General features: G+C 42.2%; 1 protein-coding gene across 2 annotated transcripts in view; it reads left to right on the plus strand.

Moving 5' to 3' along the window:
* The window catches only part of trpc5a (transient receptor potential cation channel, subfamily C, member 5a), a 152,243-nt gene that overhangs the window by 131,500 nt on the left and 4,242 nt on the right, over positions 1-16,501 (plus strand). The window contains exons 14-18 of one of the 2 annotated variants that reach the window (XM_039822782.1): positions 3,669-3,864; positions 4,237-4,245; positions 4,585-4,794; positions 10,027-10,068; positions 16,048-16,137. In XM_039822782.1, coding sequence (XP_039678716.1) covers positions 3,669-3,864; positions 4,237-4,245; positions 4,585-4,794; positions 10,027-10,068; positions 16,048-16,137 — 547 coding nt within the window. The remainder of the gene's footprint in view (positions 1-3,668; positions 3,865-4,236; positions 4,246-4,584; positions 4,795-10,026; positions 10,069-16,047; positions 16,138-16,501) is intronic. The other variant, XM_039822783.1, reaches the window with a different exon arrangement.

Genomic DNA, 16,501 nt, shown 5'->3' on the forward strand with positions numbered 1-16,501 from the left:
TTGAAACCGTAGCAGAAATTGAGAGATGTACGTTGTCATTTCTCCACAGTCTGTGTATTAGCAACAGTAGATGGCGGTTGACACACCCCCAGTTTAGAAAAGCTGGCAGGAAAGACACGGAAGCTCACCTGGTAAAGCGCGCACCCATATATAAAGGTTTAATCCTCAACGCATCCGTAGGTTCGACTCCGGCCTGCAGCCCTTTGCTGCATGTTGCCCCCCCCTCTCTCTCTGCCTATAATGCCCAATAAATAATCAAAAAAAAAAAAAAGAGAGAGAACACGGGAGTTGCTGGTCTACCGCTGCCTCGATTGGTTAGTTAGTTTGTGTTATTGTGTAACTTTGGTGAATCTGAACTAAAGTCACAATAACACTAACTAACTGATAAAGGCAGCGGTAGACCACCAAGGCCCATGTACTGCAAGGTAAAATGACTGTTTTTGTCGAAGTACTCAATCATACTAATAGTTCGAGTCTCTCCTTGAAATAAACAGTAGTGATTACGATTATTCCAAGACAACAATCTGTAATTCTGTGTTGTAAAAGCGTCTTTTAATGTGTGTTTGTTTTTTCTTCGACTTTAAATGATTTTAAGTCTTGAAAACATGTTGATGTATGTGTTGCCATCTGGATGATGGGCCAACACAGTGTTGTTAGTTAAGCACCATTAAGACGGATTTTTTTCTTACTGTGAGCTATTAACAGTTCCCGCAGCTCTGTTTTGTTCCTGAGTTCTTTAAGTAAAAAATAAAGCGATAAATGTAGATTTTACCATTTAGTTGTAACAGTACTAAGACACTTTTAACTCTGCTTGATTCCTCCTGAAGGGTTTGTTTATACCAAGAAGGATGTGAGCACATTTCCTCTCAGCCGCTCACACATATTTACAAGTTGCTCATTTATTGGTCGTCTGTAAGCATCTGACTGTCTGTGAAATGTCATCAGCTTAAATTTGTTGTGCTTGTTCTTTGCTTATGGAGACAATCTGAGAAAGATGAATGTTACGGAGGTTCTTAAACTGACAAAATCACTGCAAAGTAACCCTACAAGTTATTTTCATGTGTCACTTTAAGTGTTCTCCTCCGAGCTCAGCTTTATAATGAACTCTCTTTATTGTTTCATTGTCTTTGTAATTCTCTTTTGAATAATCCTTTACCCTGTCTAACTTGCAAAAAGTACATACAAATTAATAGTAGGCCACATTTCGGTATTAGACCTAGCGGTACTAGACCAAGTACCGAAACGTTGCCTACTATTAAACTTTGTATAGATCCTTCTCTATAACTGCGCCCTCCTTCTGGAACTCTCTTCCCAAACACATCCGCGACTGCACCAATCTGTCCAAATGTTCAAATCACATCTCAAAACTCACCTTTTTAGAGCTGCTTTTAAAGCTCTTGTGCGTAACTTGTTGATATTAATGAACGTCCGTTACATTCGAGCCATTGCCAAATGAGTTGCTACAAAGCTAATTAAGACTATCAGCTCCACACAACTCTCTCTGGATTTCTCAGTATGACTATGTTCAGAAGATTGTGTCGTCCGGTGACTTGCAGAAGCTCGAGTGAAGATAATGATCTCTTCTGAAGAGTCCATCATTTTTTTTTAATCCTCCGTGTCCTCCTTGGCTACTAGCAACTGTGTGGAGGAGGGGTGGGGGTGGTGCTCGATCACGGAAGGCTTGTACCATGTGGACGCGCCGACAGTGTTGTTGTCATTACTTAGAATTCCTCATGGAGGAGACAGAAACTACGCACTATAGCTTTAATGTTGAATAATGTGTATTTACAGTGCCTTGCGAAAGTATTCGGCCCCCTTGAACTTTTGCCACATTTCAGGCCTCAAACATAAAGATATAAAACTGTATTTTTTTGTGAAGAATCAACAACAAGTGGGACACAATCATGAAGTGGAACGAAATTTATTGGATATTTCAAACCTTTTAAACAAATAAAAAACTGAAATATTGGGCGTGCAAAATTATTCAGCCCCCTTAAGTTAATACTTTGTAGCGCCACCTTTTGCTGCGATTACAGCTGTAAGTCGCTTGGGGTATGTCTCTATCAGTTTTGCACATCGAGAGACTGACATTTTTGCCCATTCCTCCTTGCAACACAGCTCGAGTTCAGTGAGGTTGGATGGAGAGCGTTTGTGAACAGCAGTTTTCCGTTCTTTCCACAGATTCTCTATTGGATTCAGGTCTGGACTTTGACTTGGCCATTCTAACACCTGGATATGTTTATTTGTGAACCATTCCATTGTAGATTTTGCTTTATGTTTTGGATCATTGTCTTGTTGGAAGACAAATCTCCGTCCCAGTCTCAGGTCTTTTGCAGACTCCATCAGGTTTTCTTCCAGAATGGTCCTGTATTTGGCTCAATCCATCTTCCCATCAATTTTAACCATCTTCCCTGTCCCTGCTGAAGAAAAGCAGGCCCAAACCATGATGCTGCCACCACCATGTTTGACAGTGGGGATGGTGTGTTCAGGGTGATGAGCTGTGTTGCTTTTACGCCAAACATAACGTTTTGCATTGTTGCCAAAAAGTTCGATTTTGGTTTCATCTGACCACAGCACCTTCTTCCACATGTTTGGTGTGTCTCCCAGGTGGCTTTTGGCAAACTTTAAACGACACTTTTTATGGATATCTTTAAGAAATGGCTTTCTTCTTGCCACTCTTCCATAAAGGCCAGATTTGTGCAGTATACGACTGATTGTTGTCCTATGGACAGAGTCTCCCACCTCAGCTGTAGATCTCTGCAGTTCATCCAGAGTGATCATGGGCCTCTTGGCTGCATCTCTGATCAGTCTTCTCATTGTATGAGCTGAAAGTTTAGAGGGACGGCCGGGTCTTCGTAGATTTGTAGTGGTCTGATACTCCTTCCATTTCAATATTATCGCTTGCACAGTGCTCCTTGGGATGTTTAAAGCTTGGGAAATCTTTTTGTATCCAAATCCGGCTTTAAACTTCTCCACAACAGTATCTCGGACCTGCCTGGTGTGTTCCTTGTTCTTCATGATGCTCTCTGCGCTTTACACGGACCTCTGAGACTATCACAGAGCAGGTGCATTTATACGGAGACTTGATTACACACAGCTGGATTCTATTTATCATCATTAGTCATTTAGGTCAACATTGGATCATTCAGAGATCCTCACTGAACTTCTGGAGAGAGTTTGCTGCACTGAAAGTAAAGGGGCTGAATAATTTTGCACGCCCACATTTTCAGTTTTTTATTTGTTAAAAAAGTTTGAAATAGCCAATGAATTTCGTTCCACTTCATATATGGGACCCACTTGTTGTTGATTCTTCACAAAAAATTACAGTTTTATATCTTTATGTTTGAGGCCTGAAATGTGGCAAAAGGTCGAAACGTTCAAGGGGGCCGAATACTTTCGCAACGCACTGTAAGTGTGTGAATATTTGTAGTATTTCCTTAAACTTTGTAAAGTGTCTTTGAGTGTTAAAAAAGCACTATATAAATAAAATGCATTATTATTATTATTACGTTTTGCAAGTTAGACACTGTACGGGAGTTTCTTTGCAACTTTTGACCTGCTTGTCCCCCTCTGACGCACCTGTCTCACGTTTTAGATGTGCAAAGTATTTTTCTGTACTGAATAATCCTTTACCAACATAAAAGTTCTCTCCTGTTCTGTGTCCTCAGGTTGTTCGAGACTCTCCAGTCTCTGTTCTGGTCGATATTCGGGCTGCTGAATCTGTACGTCACCAACGTGAAGGCCCGCCACGAGTTCACGGAGTTCGTCGGGGCGACCATGTTCGGGACGTACAACGTCATCTCGCTGGTGGTTCTGCTCAACATGCTCATCGCCATGATGAACAACTCCTACCAGCTCATCGCTGTAAGTCACAACGTTAAATGGTGACTGATATTAACTGTTTTTACTTTAAAAAAAACTTTGTCTCTTTGTGATTGTTTTGCATCAGCATTTTTGCTCATCATGCACCTCATTAAGGTCAATTAGTGGTCATTTTGTGGTTTTTTTGCATCTCTTTAAAGTCTTTTTGCAGCTCTGTGATTTTTTTTTTTGCATCCTTTTGGAGTAACTTTGTGTTTCTTTGTGGTCATTTTGCGTCTACTTCGGCGTGTTGCATCTATTTTTTGTCGTTTTAAGTTTAGGTTTGTAGTCATTATGTTCATTTTTTGGGGGTTTTGTGTCTATTTTAAGTCATTTAGCGTCTCTTTGTGATCGTTTTGTGTTTTGTTTTTTCAGCAACATTTGGTGAGTCAGGACCCCTGACCCCTTGGGCCCCTGGGCCTGTGCTCGGTAGGCCCGTTCAGTAATCCATCCATCCCCGTGACTTATTAGCAGACATTATTTTTAATTTACGGTATTGCAATCATTCGCTCCAACTGCCGATCTCTCCAAAAGGAATGATCTTGTAGTCAGTACACTTAATCTCAAAGTCTTTTAGTCTGCACTAGTTCTAAATAAACATCTTACAACAGTTATTAAGCATCATGTCTCTTTAATTGCTTCACCAAATTTCATTTAAAAAATCAAATAGATCATCTCTCAGATGGTTACATGACCTCAAGCTGTGTTCTCTTCGTCCTGCAGGACCACGCAGACATCGAGTGGAAGTTTGCCCGCACCAAGCTGTGGATGAGCTACTTTGACGAGGGCGGCACGCTGCCGCCTCCGTTCAACATCATCCCCAGCCCCAAGTCCATCCTGTACCTGCTCGTGTGGCTCCACAACAAGTTGTGCAGAAGAGGCCATGCGCCCGGCGAGGAAACACACAAATGTGAAAACCTCCGGGAGTTCACGGTGAGTCTCATATTCTTATATATCATAGTCAGTATTTTGTACTTGTTTCATTATTTAATGCTCCTATGCAGGGGTGGAGCTAGAAGGGAGGCACGGGCACAATTTGTTTTAAATGAAAACAAGTGAAACTAATAACAAACGTGATGTTTTATTTAGCAGAATAACATTGTGTTGTTCTATCCTATCCAATATTTCCTATATTTTCTAAGCAGATTTTCTATGAACGACCATACTCGCTGTCCCAAAAAAAGAAATGTTTCAATCCTGCACAGACAGTGGGGCAGGTGTTCCCAATCTTTTTTGCACCGAGCACTGTTTTTAAATTGACAAATGTGTTGCGGAGCAGCCGACCTGGAGGGGACATTGTATCTAAATTGCAGATCATAATTATTCTCACTAGGTATTTACACGGAAAGATAAAGTCTCCCATTAGTCTTGTTTGCATGTTCACAATCATGAAATATTTGGTTCAGCTGTTCTGTCTTTATCTTAATGACTTAATGCAGTCAGAAAAAGACAGAGAAACTAAACACAAACACAAACTGTATTTGTTCTGTTTTTGTTGAAGTTACTTATAATTATAATATAATAATAAAAAGAACATATGTATATAGACCTCTCAGCAACACTCAGTGAGGTGCTGTCCTCACAGATTTCACGTACTATTAAATGCTAAGATGGGATGATGAATAACTTGTGTCCCGATAATATATTTCATTTAAAATCAGTATATTGTTGTGGATGTGACCGGAGTGATGATGAAAAATGCACCACACACTGTATTTTTATTATTATTATTATTATTATGTTTTTGTCGCGGCCCTGTACAAAATCTTCCAAGGCCAGTACCAGAACATCGGACATATTTATTATTTATAGCATTATGTCTAGTTGATCTTTTAAACACAGCAGGTTTTCTCGATTGTTTATTTTTGCCTTTTATTGTTTGTGTCCTCCATGTTGAGCTTTCTACGCCTCAGAGAAGCAACATTTGTTTATTCATCTGTATATGAAAAAACAAAAGTAAAATTGACTTTGAGTTTGATTGACAAGCTGCAGCTGCCCGGATCAAACCAGCGAGCGCTTTGGGACAGTCAGGGTAACTCGCAAGTCTCTCTGACAAACAAGACAAAGTCGAGAAGAAATGTTCATTTATGCCCATCACTCAACAGCCATGCAAACAAGCTGCACGAGCCTCAGCCGGGATGAAAGGCCATATGCTGATATTCATGTTAACAAGTCACTGGAGGATTCACATGCGAGCTCTGGTTTACTGTGAACGGTATAGGTTTAAAGCAACTGCACAAGGCAAAGAAAACATGCTCACTCGTCAGGGTAAATTCAGTTTCATTTTGTTTCGTTTGATGATATAACTTCTCACCAACATCATCGCGTAGAGTCCAACAGGAACATGAGAAGCTCAGATGATGACAGATTGTAAACTAACTCCGTCATACTTACGTACAAGTTGTATAAAGTAGCATAAAAAATAAATAAATTCATAGCAGAAGGAGTGAAGTGAGCGAAGGGGATATATAATTTACAGAAATACAATCAGACGGGACATTGTGTGACATCAGCTGTGTGTCTTTGAGCACAGAAGGAACATCAGCAGATAAACACGTCCTGATGAACACATAAACACAATCTAGTCATCTGGAGAGAGACTGTGAGCAAGCAGTGCACACACACACACACACACACACACACACACACACACACACACACACTGAGTGCAGCTGGCATGTTCACCTCAGCTGAAGTCAGCTGAGTTATATAAGCCAACCAGCCCACATAGGTTCACAGAGCCACACAGCACCGCAGAGATCTGATCAAGTCAGAGAGAGAGAGAGAGAGAGAGAGAGAGAGAGAGAGAGAGAGTGTGTGTGTGTGTGTGTGTGTGTGTTGACAGACTAAGCAGAAAAACAGCATGAGATATTGAAGGCGATGATAGGCGGAAATAGATGGTTAGAGGAAGATGTGGGGAGGATGAGTGCAGGTTGACAACACATTGATACATGTCTGTTTCTATATATTTTGTAGAGTTGTGTACTGACATTATCCCAAATGTTTTCAACAATGTTAAAATCCAAGGCAATAATCTTTTTGCCGATGGCGTCATATCTCCTTTGAGCATGCGTCACCGTTTTGGTTGTCTGCCAGAAGCTGTCATGAATTGACTTTTTATCCAGTTTTTAGCCACATTTTTACGATACACTTTTTAGATCTTGCTGGTTTTCATCTATATGTCATTGGATGTCTGGATCATAAGTGACAAGGACAAACAAGACTGTATTATTTTCTTATTTTACTGTTATTGCTTTTTGCAAGAACAAATATAATATAAGTCCTATTGTCTTCGGATGAGAGAGGGTGTCAGACTTTAGTCTTTTAAAAGTCTTTTCAGTCTTCTAGTGCATGGTCGACATAAAGGTCCTCCATAACAATCACTTATGAATCTAATCATATTCAAAATCTTCTATAATAAGAAGCGACTATCACTCTTGTATCTTGTGATTATGGTTTACAATAACATTGCAAAGGCAATATTGAGATATCCCGGTTTAAAGTTTATAACTTTAGCAAGGTTCACGCAGTGGAAGCGTAAATATCTTCACATAAATTTGTTTTTATTTGCTGGAATAATACTTATTTTCTGATTTGAATGCACTCTCTTTATTGTCTTACTTTGCCAAGCCCTGAGTTACAAAAAGCTGCATGAATGCTCTCAACACAGTTGATACAATTGGTTCCAACATTTGATGAGGTGAGAAGAGGAGACAGTTCTGCTCATATCTGCCTGTCACTGAGATGATTGTGGTTTAATGGGATGGAAGGATCCGCTAAAGGCCTCGAAATGTAAATGAAGAGCAGAAGTTCTCTCTCCAAAGAAGTAATATATTAATTTTTAATGGAGAAAACTGATTAACTGGAGTTCATTACTCAGCAGCTCTCCAATATGAAGGATGCAGGCTGTGAAAGTGTCATTCTATCAGCCAAAGGCAATTTGTTACCGGTTCTCTTTTGCTCCATTTTGATGCTAACAATCATTTTTCAAAAGAGGGCGTTACTATTTACAGTTTTTGCCGATTGCTTACACACTGAAATCAAAAGAATTACACAGTTATCAAAACCTTACACTCAAGGAGCAAAACATTGGCCCAGATGTGCACCACTAGAAGCACAGTCAGCCAGTCAGTCAGCACAAAAACCATGTACACAGTGTATATCCCAACCAACGCAGAGTTGCACATACAGTGGTCTACATACAAAACAACAGAAGAATTTACTGTATACAGTTACAGTAAAAAAAAAAACTTTTCGGTAAGGCCACAGCACCTCATCCACATCACAAGCATTGTTTTCCCTGGCCAAGCAGCGGGGGAAATATCGCCTAGCACGGCAAATCCAGCCATGAAATGCATCAACTGCTATATCTCCACATGTATCTTCCATAGCTTGAAGAATGGGTATGCGCGTTTGTGGATTTCGGTCATACACTTTCCATCTCCAGGCAGAAAAAAAAATCCTCAATAGGATTGAGGAATGGAGAATATGGAAACACACGGAAATATCAGAAATAGACATGGAGGGGCCACTATTGTGAAGCACAATCATTATGATTACAACACTAATACTAAATATGTATAATTTATACAGTGTTGCGAGTATGCATCAATTGTGGGATTGTATAGGACTCCCTTGCATATAGTTATATCGCAATTCTTTGACACTTTCTGAATTGCATTCAAATGGCACCCTGTAGACCTGCTTCATCTTCAGATGTCCACGGTCCAGTGTTGATAAGCTTACCCTATCAATATTTTGAAATATCTGATTGTTTTCTATTATTTTTCTCTTGTATTTGCCGTAATGTTATGGCGTTATTTTCTAGGACCATGTTCATGATTTCAGTTTCCTGTTGAGGAGACAGAAGACGTTCCCGACCACCTTGTGTTGGTAATCTTTCAGTTCTGCCAAACAAATAGTAACATACTGTAAATACTGTGTAGGAATACAAAGTAGGAATACATTTCCCAAATACTTGAAACCAAGTCCACAGGCAGTACTGTACTCTACTTATTGAGTACTGTATTGATATGCAGTACTGCAATTTTCTAGTGAGAGTAGATTTCTTACCTATTCTCATTTCGGAAAGTCCGGTTGATGGATGCTACAGTGTACCTGCTCAAATTTGGCTGTACCCTTTGCCATGCCTCCCTCATTGTTAGACCATGGTTGACCACATGGTCAACCAAAGTGGCTCGGATCTCATCAGAGGTTACGGTCCTTGGCCTTCCTCGTCCTTGTCCTCCTCCTCTTACTCTCACTCCTCTGGCTCTGGCTCTGCCTCCGTTTCCAATGTTGGCATCCATTGCTCCCAAACAGAATAACTCACCTGTTGCCCTTTTATGCTAAAGCTCTGTTTGCTAATTGTAAAACTGTGTGACAGGTGTTTGCCCATGTGATGAGTCAGTGTGCATATATTAGGGCAAGGAATTGTGCTTGTAGTTTAGCAGAATTGGTTCAGGGGGTTGGTGCATGAGTTACATGTTGTGGTCATTGTGTCTCAAATACCAGTACTGTATTTGTGTGTAAACAATTGAGAAAAACTTTAACTGTAGACACACCAATCAGGTTTAAGCACTAGAAACATGTAGCAGGTAAGTCCAGTATTTAGGTTTTTTTTTCAGATCTTTTTTGTTTGTTTGCTGGGCTAACAGTGTTTCAATCAGGAGAGACTTGTTTGCAGATATGCAAAAGGTTTAATGTACAACAGCATGTAATGTACAATGTTTTGGAGATTGAACTCCATCGTTATTAATACATTTAAATATTAATACATTTAATGTAGGGGTAGGGAACCAAGATGTAAGTGTTTCATTTTGCAAAGGGTCTAAGGTGTTTTAAATTAGTGCTTAAGGAATTGAAAAAAAAAATGTAAAGAAAAGAAAAAATTTAAAGAAAAGAAAAAAGTGTTTATGATACCGTTTTCACATTTAATAACCACGTTTATTTCACACGTCATCAATGTATCATCAAACACAATGATCATATATAAGCCACGTGAAATGGGGAACCCCAAATAAGCTACTAAAAGCTTTTCGGAGGGGGCCCGATAACGATAAACAACAACAAATAAATATACAATCCAAAAACTCAATTTATCCAGGTTATCTGAGGAATACAGAAACATAATGTTTTTAACATGGTCTCCTTTTGTGTTTGCAGGAACGCCACGCAGACAGTCTGATACAGAACCAGCATTACCAGGTCTGTACAACCATCACTGCTTCCTGTGTGTGTGTGTGTGTGTGTGTGTGTGTGTGTGTGTGTGTGTGTGTGTGTGTGTGTGTGTGTGTGTGTGTGTGTGTGTGTGTGTGTGTGTGTGTGTGTGTGTGTGTGTGTGTGTGCGCTTCTCACCAGTCCACTACCTGATCCAACCTGAACGGGCTGCTCTTCCAGCATAACTTAAAGAAAAAGTACAGGTCGTTATTTCTTTAACTGCAACTTAAAGTTACTACAAGGAGTTTTTAACTGGTTGTCTCAATTTGATGCCTCTTTATGACTTACATAAGCAAACAAGACCATCAGCGAAAAGATTGGCTATTTCTATCCAGTTATTCTTAATGCTTTCCACCGGGTCTGATTCCCCACAAAATCTGATGAAACTCCTTCAGCTTACACTACCGCCCGCTGGAGGGAAGGGAGAACCAGAACCTGCACTGACAGATTTTCAGACCCTGTTGCAGTAAAATGAGAGGTTTTCTAAAGGGAGTCTGGCAGCTGCAGATATCTACGACACGAGACTGGGGAGAGCGGTGGAGGCAACTTGAAGGAAGCGCTACCCTCAGCATGGCGCATTGCTCTAATTTCCCGCTGGCCTCTCAAGGCGCAGCCACTGAGATAAAGAGGTAGCCAGAAGCGCTGATGACATATCTGCACTGCTCTGAAGTGTCTGCACTATGCTTTGCGTCCTACCTGGCCGTTTTACTGCTGATTATGTGTAGGCGGCTTAACCGCAACCTTCTCTTGCTGACCTCCAGTGGTTCATCTCCTCACCCTGCTGCAGTGATGTAGGAGTGTACTCCAGGTTGTGTCAGTACACCGTGTACTCTAATATAAGTTTCTAAACTCTTCAGAAACACAGGATATTTTTTTTGGCAGCCACGACTGGTATTCTGATGTCCAGTTTTTTTGGGAGGATTTTTATAAGAATTTGTGCAGCGAATCAGCCGAGATGGATTTCTTGTATTTTGACACCTCAGCACTGGCAGCGAGTGCAGACGCAGGAACGCCAGTACTTTGTGTTTGGCAGCGCTGATTGTTGCTTTGAGACCTGTCCATGTTTTTCAGAATTGTTAGCAGGAATCTGCCCTTCCCTTTAACAGAGTGTGTGGTGCGTTTCTGGCAGAGGCGGAGAGTGACAGCATGCCAGACCGTCCCGTTTGGCAGTCACAGGTGTTGACTGTGGGAGGATGCTGTGTGTGTGTATGTGTGTGTGTGTGTGTGTGTGTGTGTGTGTGTGTGTGTGTGTGTGTGTGTGTGTGTGTGTGTGTGTGTGTGTGTGTGTGTGTGTGTGTGTGTTGAATTAACACCCACTGAGCACCAAATGCTGGTGAAATTTGTATTAGGTCTTTAAATCAATGATGGTCACTCGCCTCATTGGCTGATTACTTAATGAGATAATACCATTTAAATCCATCAGTTAGGATGAAATATTCTGAAGCATTAATTGTGTGTTTGAGCCAGTTGTAAATGATCACAAAGTAATAGTTTTATACATTACCATTAAAAATACTGACAATAATGAATGGAAATTGTTCCTTGCCTTTTTATTTAAGCACTAAACATTTGAGAAAAAAATATAAAAAAAATATATATATATAAATGTATTTTTTTAAAGATTTTTTTGGGGGCATTTTAGGCCTTTATTTTGACAGGACAGATGAAGACATGAAAGGGGAGAGAGAGGGGGAATGACATGCAGCAAAGGGAAGCAGTCCGGAGTCGAACCCGCGACCGCTGCGCCGAGGAGCAAACCTCCATACATAGAAATATATGAATGTTTTTTAGTATTATTTAATAGAACCTGCATGGGCTTAAGAAACACTACAAAATCATGCAAGTGTATACAATTTTAAACAAAACCACCAGAAGACCAAACAAATACAGAAAACCAATTTGAATAATTTTCAAAGAAAATTCATAAATCCCTGATGTAAACATTTACGTTATAATAGTAGAGAAATCAGAGTAAATGCTAGTAGTCGCCTTCTTTTAAAAGGCGACTGAAACAAAGTTTGTGAATATTTAACTCCGAAAATAAGCAACTATGGAAATTGCACACTTTTAAATCATCATAGTATTTACAATACAAAAGAAAAATGAGCCCACTTGAATATTTTTGAACCTCAATGAACAGGGGAAGAATACCAGTTTTGTATGTGTTCAACTAAAGAAACAGGCTTCAAGTTAAGCAAGATATACATTTGGTTCAGGGCCATAAACCTATGTTTATGTAATTATATGTATTATTATCATATATAGGACGTATATAACAACAACCCAACGACTTCTTCTCCCTCAACCAAGCATCCCCCCCTGGCTACAACTACATCTGCAAACCCCGCCCCTCCCACCGTGGAGGTGGCCTCGCCGTCATTTTCAATCAGAACTTCCGGATCACAGAACTCACCCTCCCCTCAGTATCATCGTTTGAATATCTCGCCTTCAAAACTCTTTCCTCCATGACAGTCATCCTCATTTACCGGCCACCTAAACCAAATCCCTCCTTCCTCTCTGATTTTACTGAACTCCTCACACTAGCCTCATCTCTCTCTCCACGTCTGCTACTCGGTGACTTAAACATCCACATGGACTCCCCCACAGCAAGCTCCTCATCAGAATTCAAAATTTTACTGGATAACTTCTCTCTCACCCAACATGTCACATTCCCCACCCATGAAAAAGGTCACATCCTCGACCTGGAACCGTTGCTACTGTCCCCTCCCCCCCCTTCCTTTTTCTTTTTTAAAACGGTTCACCATCCCTTCTCCAACCCGCCCCCGCCTCCTCAAAAGAGAAATCACCTTCCGGCAACCTCAAATCTATCAATCCCCACCATCTCTCTGACCTGCTCTCCACCACTCTCCACCTGGACTCAAACCCTCACCTCACCCGATGACCTCACAGACCACCTCAACTCCACCTTGTCTACCTCCCTCAACACCCTGGCCCCCCTCAAAACAAAACGGCTTCGTAACTTTTAACACCTCTTCACCCTGGTACACACCTGCACTCCGAAAAATGAAACAAACTGGGCGCCAACGTGAACGTCTGACAAAGAAATCATCCCTCACAGTCCATCATGAAGCCTATAAATCCCATCTCATCCGCTACAAAATGGCCCTCATTGCTGCCAAATCTGCCTACCTCTCCACCAATCACCTCACCGACCCTGCCAAAACCCCAGAACCCTCTTCCCACTTCAACCACACACAACAACCTCATCAAGCCTCGGACCAACAGCCTCCTTACCTCTACTCGGATCTCTGCAACTCATTCCTCCACTTTTTCACTGACAAAATCAATCTCTTTTACAAATCCCTATCCCCTGTATCTGACCTTCCAGGATCTACTCCAGCACCTACCTTGGACCCTCCTCTCTCCATCCCTCCAGAACTCCCGGCCCCTCCTCCACACTTCCTCCTCTCCCAGTTTAACCCGGTCCTCCTCCTGAAATCTCCAAACTCATCAGCTCTTCCAAAAACCCACTACCTGCTCCCTTGACCCCCTCCCTACTCCACTTCTGAAGTCCTGCCTCCCGGTCCTATGCCCCTACCACACTAACCTCTTCAACTCCTCACTGTCCCTTGGAACTGTCCCCTCTGCTTTCAAAACTGCGCTGTCACCCCAATCCTTAAAACCTGGTCTGGATCCTCCTCTCTCAACAACTACGCCCAATATCCAACCTCCCCTTTCTGTCTAAAACCCTCCGGAACGCACAGTAGCCTCACAACTCTACAAACCCATCTTCTTGCCAATAACCTATTCGAACCTCTCCAATCTGGTTTTGCCCCTACACAGCACAGAAACCGCTCCTCAAAGTCCTCAACGACCTTCCTCACCTTTGCTTACAACACGGTTCCCTCAACATCCTCATCCTCCTCGACCCGAGTGCAGCCCCTTCGATACTGTGAGCGCCATAACACCCTTCTCACCAGACTCAAGAGACCCGGTTATCGACGGTCACTGCACTCGGGCTCCTCCTCCACCTTCCCTACAAGATCCCATTTCATATCTCTCCCACAACCACACCTCTGCCACAGCCACATTCACTCAAGGTGTTCCCCAAGGCTCCGTGCTTGGCCCCTCCTCTTCATCATCTACATCCTCCCTCTTGGTCAGATACTCCGCCACTTCAACCTGGACTTCCACTGCTATGCTGACGACACCCAGATCTACCTCAGCACCAAATCCCCCCACAATCCTCCCCTCTCCCACATCAACTCCTGTCTGTCAGCTATTAAAACCTGGATGCAACACAACTTCCTCAAACTCAACAGCGACAAAACAGAATTCCTTCTGATCGGCTCCAAATCCACACTCAGCAAAACCAATAACCTCACTCTCCACCATCGGCGGCACCATTGTCTCCCCATCTCCCCCAGGCCCGCAACGCGTGGCGTTATCTTTGATTCCCCTCCCTTGAGCCTCACATCCGTCAAGTCATTAAAACCTCCTTCTTTCACCTCCGCATCGCCAAAATCAGACCCTCTCTCACACCCCCGCTGCTGAAAGACTCATTCACGCCTTCATCTCCTCCCGACTGGACTACTGCAACTCACTTCTCCTCGGCATCAGCTCTACCAACATCAACCGACTCCAACTGGTCCAGAACTCCGCGCCCCGCCTCATTACCTGCTCCAAATCCTGGCACCACATCACTCCAGTCCTAAAACAACTCCACTGGCTTCCCATTTCCCACCGGATCACCTACAAAATCCTGGTCCTCACCTATAAAGCCCTCCACCATCTGGCCCCCTCATACCTCACTGACCTCCTCTCCCCTTACCAACCCTCACGGTCCCTCAGATCCACCTCAGCCGGTCTCCTCTCCATCCAAAAGTCCAACCTGCGCTGTTTTGGGGACAGAGCCTTCTCCAGAGCAGCTCCCAGGCTCTGGAACTCCCTCCCCCAAGAGATCCGCACCTCTGAGTCCCTCACCATCTTCCAGTCCCGCCTCAAGACCCATCTCTTCACCTCAGCCTACCCATAGTCCACCTGCCCCCCTCCCTTTTTCATCTGTATCTTGTTTTGTTCTACTTGTTTTGTTTGCTCGTTTTGTTTTGTTATGTTTTTATAATCTACCCTGCCCTGTAAAGCGACTTTGAGTCCATGAAAAGCGCTATATAAATTCAATTTATTATTATTATTATATGTCCTTAATCATGGCTTTGAAAAGACATTTTAAAAATATTATTTCTTTAAACTTGAATGAAATCTTACTTCTAATGGAGTTAACATTTCAACACAAATTATTTCTGCAGATCAGAGGTTTTCAAACGCAGTCTAACAGCCAAAACACACCGTGCGCGTAAGATATGTTAACTTAAAATTAAAAGTTTGTGTAAAACAAAGAGAAGAAATCTAAACTAAGGAGCAGAGCAAACACAGAAGAAGAGCAGAGAGTAGCCATTTCTATTTTGGCGCCCATGTTATCCAATCTGTCTGTTCATACCGGGCGCGTAGCGTCCGCATAGCGTCCGCGTATCGTCCGCGTCAACCCGCTCACTGCAGCGATAGTTTCATCGTCTCCTCTATTTCTTGCGCGAGATGCGAGCGTTTGTGTCAAGCCAGGCAGGTAATCACATACAGGAAGTCCACAGTGCAGCTGGAGAGAGAGACCGACGGACGGACAGAGACACACACACACACACACACACACACACACACACACAGCCACATATAGGCTACAATTACCACAGTTTTCCCCACTCATCCTCTCTCTTTCCATCGGAGAGTCCCTCTGAATTGAATATTATCATTGTTTGTTGTCGTCATATACTTTAATTTATATATTTAAAGTGTACAACACTGACATCGTTCTTTCCAGGAAAACATTTAGGATAAAACTGTACTCACTTTTCTGACAGCAAAAGAAAGAAAAGCCCAAACATATGAGCGAATAATGAGATACCAAGACAGTAAAGTAACCATGTAAGTAACCATGGCGACTCTCTCCAACAGGAAGTGATCCGGAGCCTGGTGAAGAGGTACGTGGCGGCCATGATACGCAGCGCCAAGACGGACGAGGGACTAACGGAGGAGAACTTTAAGGTGGGTCAATTTTTTTTTTTTTTTAAGATGGAAACCACTGATGACTCGCAACTGCTGTCATGGTGACGGCTTATGGGGATCCAAATAAATAAATAACAAACAGATGATAGCAAAACATAAATGGAGCAACAAAAAGGTTGTCTGGCTCAAAACACTGTAGAGTTTAAATAAAGATTTATTCAAAGATGAAAATATTTATTTATTTTCTCCTCGTCCCCTGCCCCAAATCTACAGCTCTGATCGATACCAACAGTCCAGTCGATAATCCTTGAGGAGAGATTCAAATCAAATCTTCTGAGCCGTAAATTATTCCAAACTGTTTTAGCTCCAGAGTCTGTTTCCCATGATGCCTCTGGAGCCCAGC

The sequence above is a fragment of the Perca fluviatilis genome, chromosome 14, assembly GCF_010015445.1.
Source record: "Perca fluviatilis chromosome 14, GENO_Pfluv_1.0, whole genome shotgun sequence".
Taxonomy (NCBI): domain Eukaryota; kingdom Metazoa; phylum Chordata; class Actinopteri; order Perciformes; family Percidae; genus Perca; species Perca fluviatilis.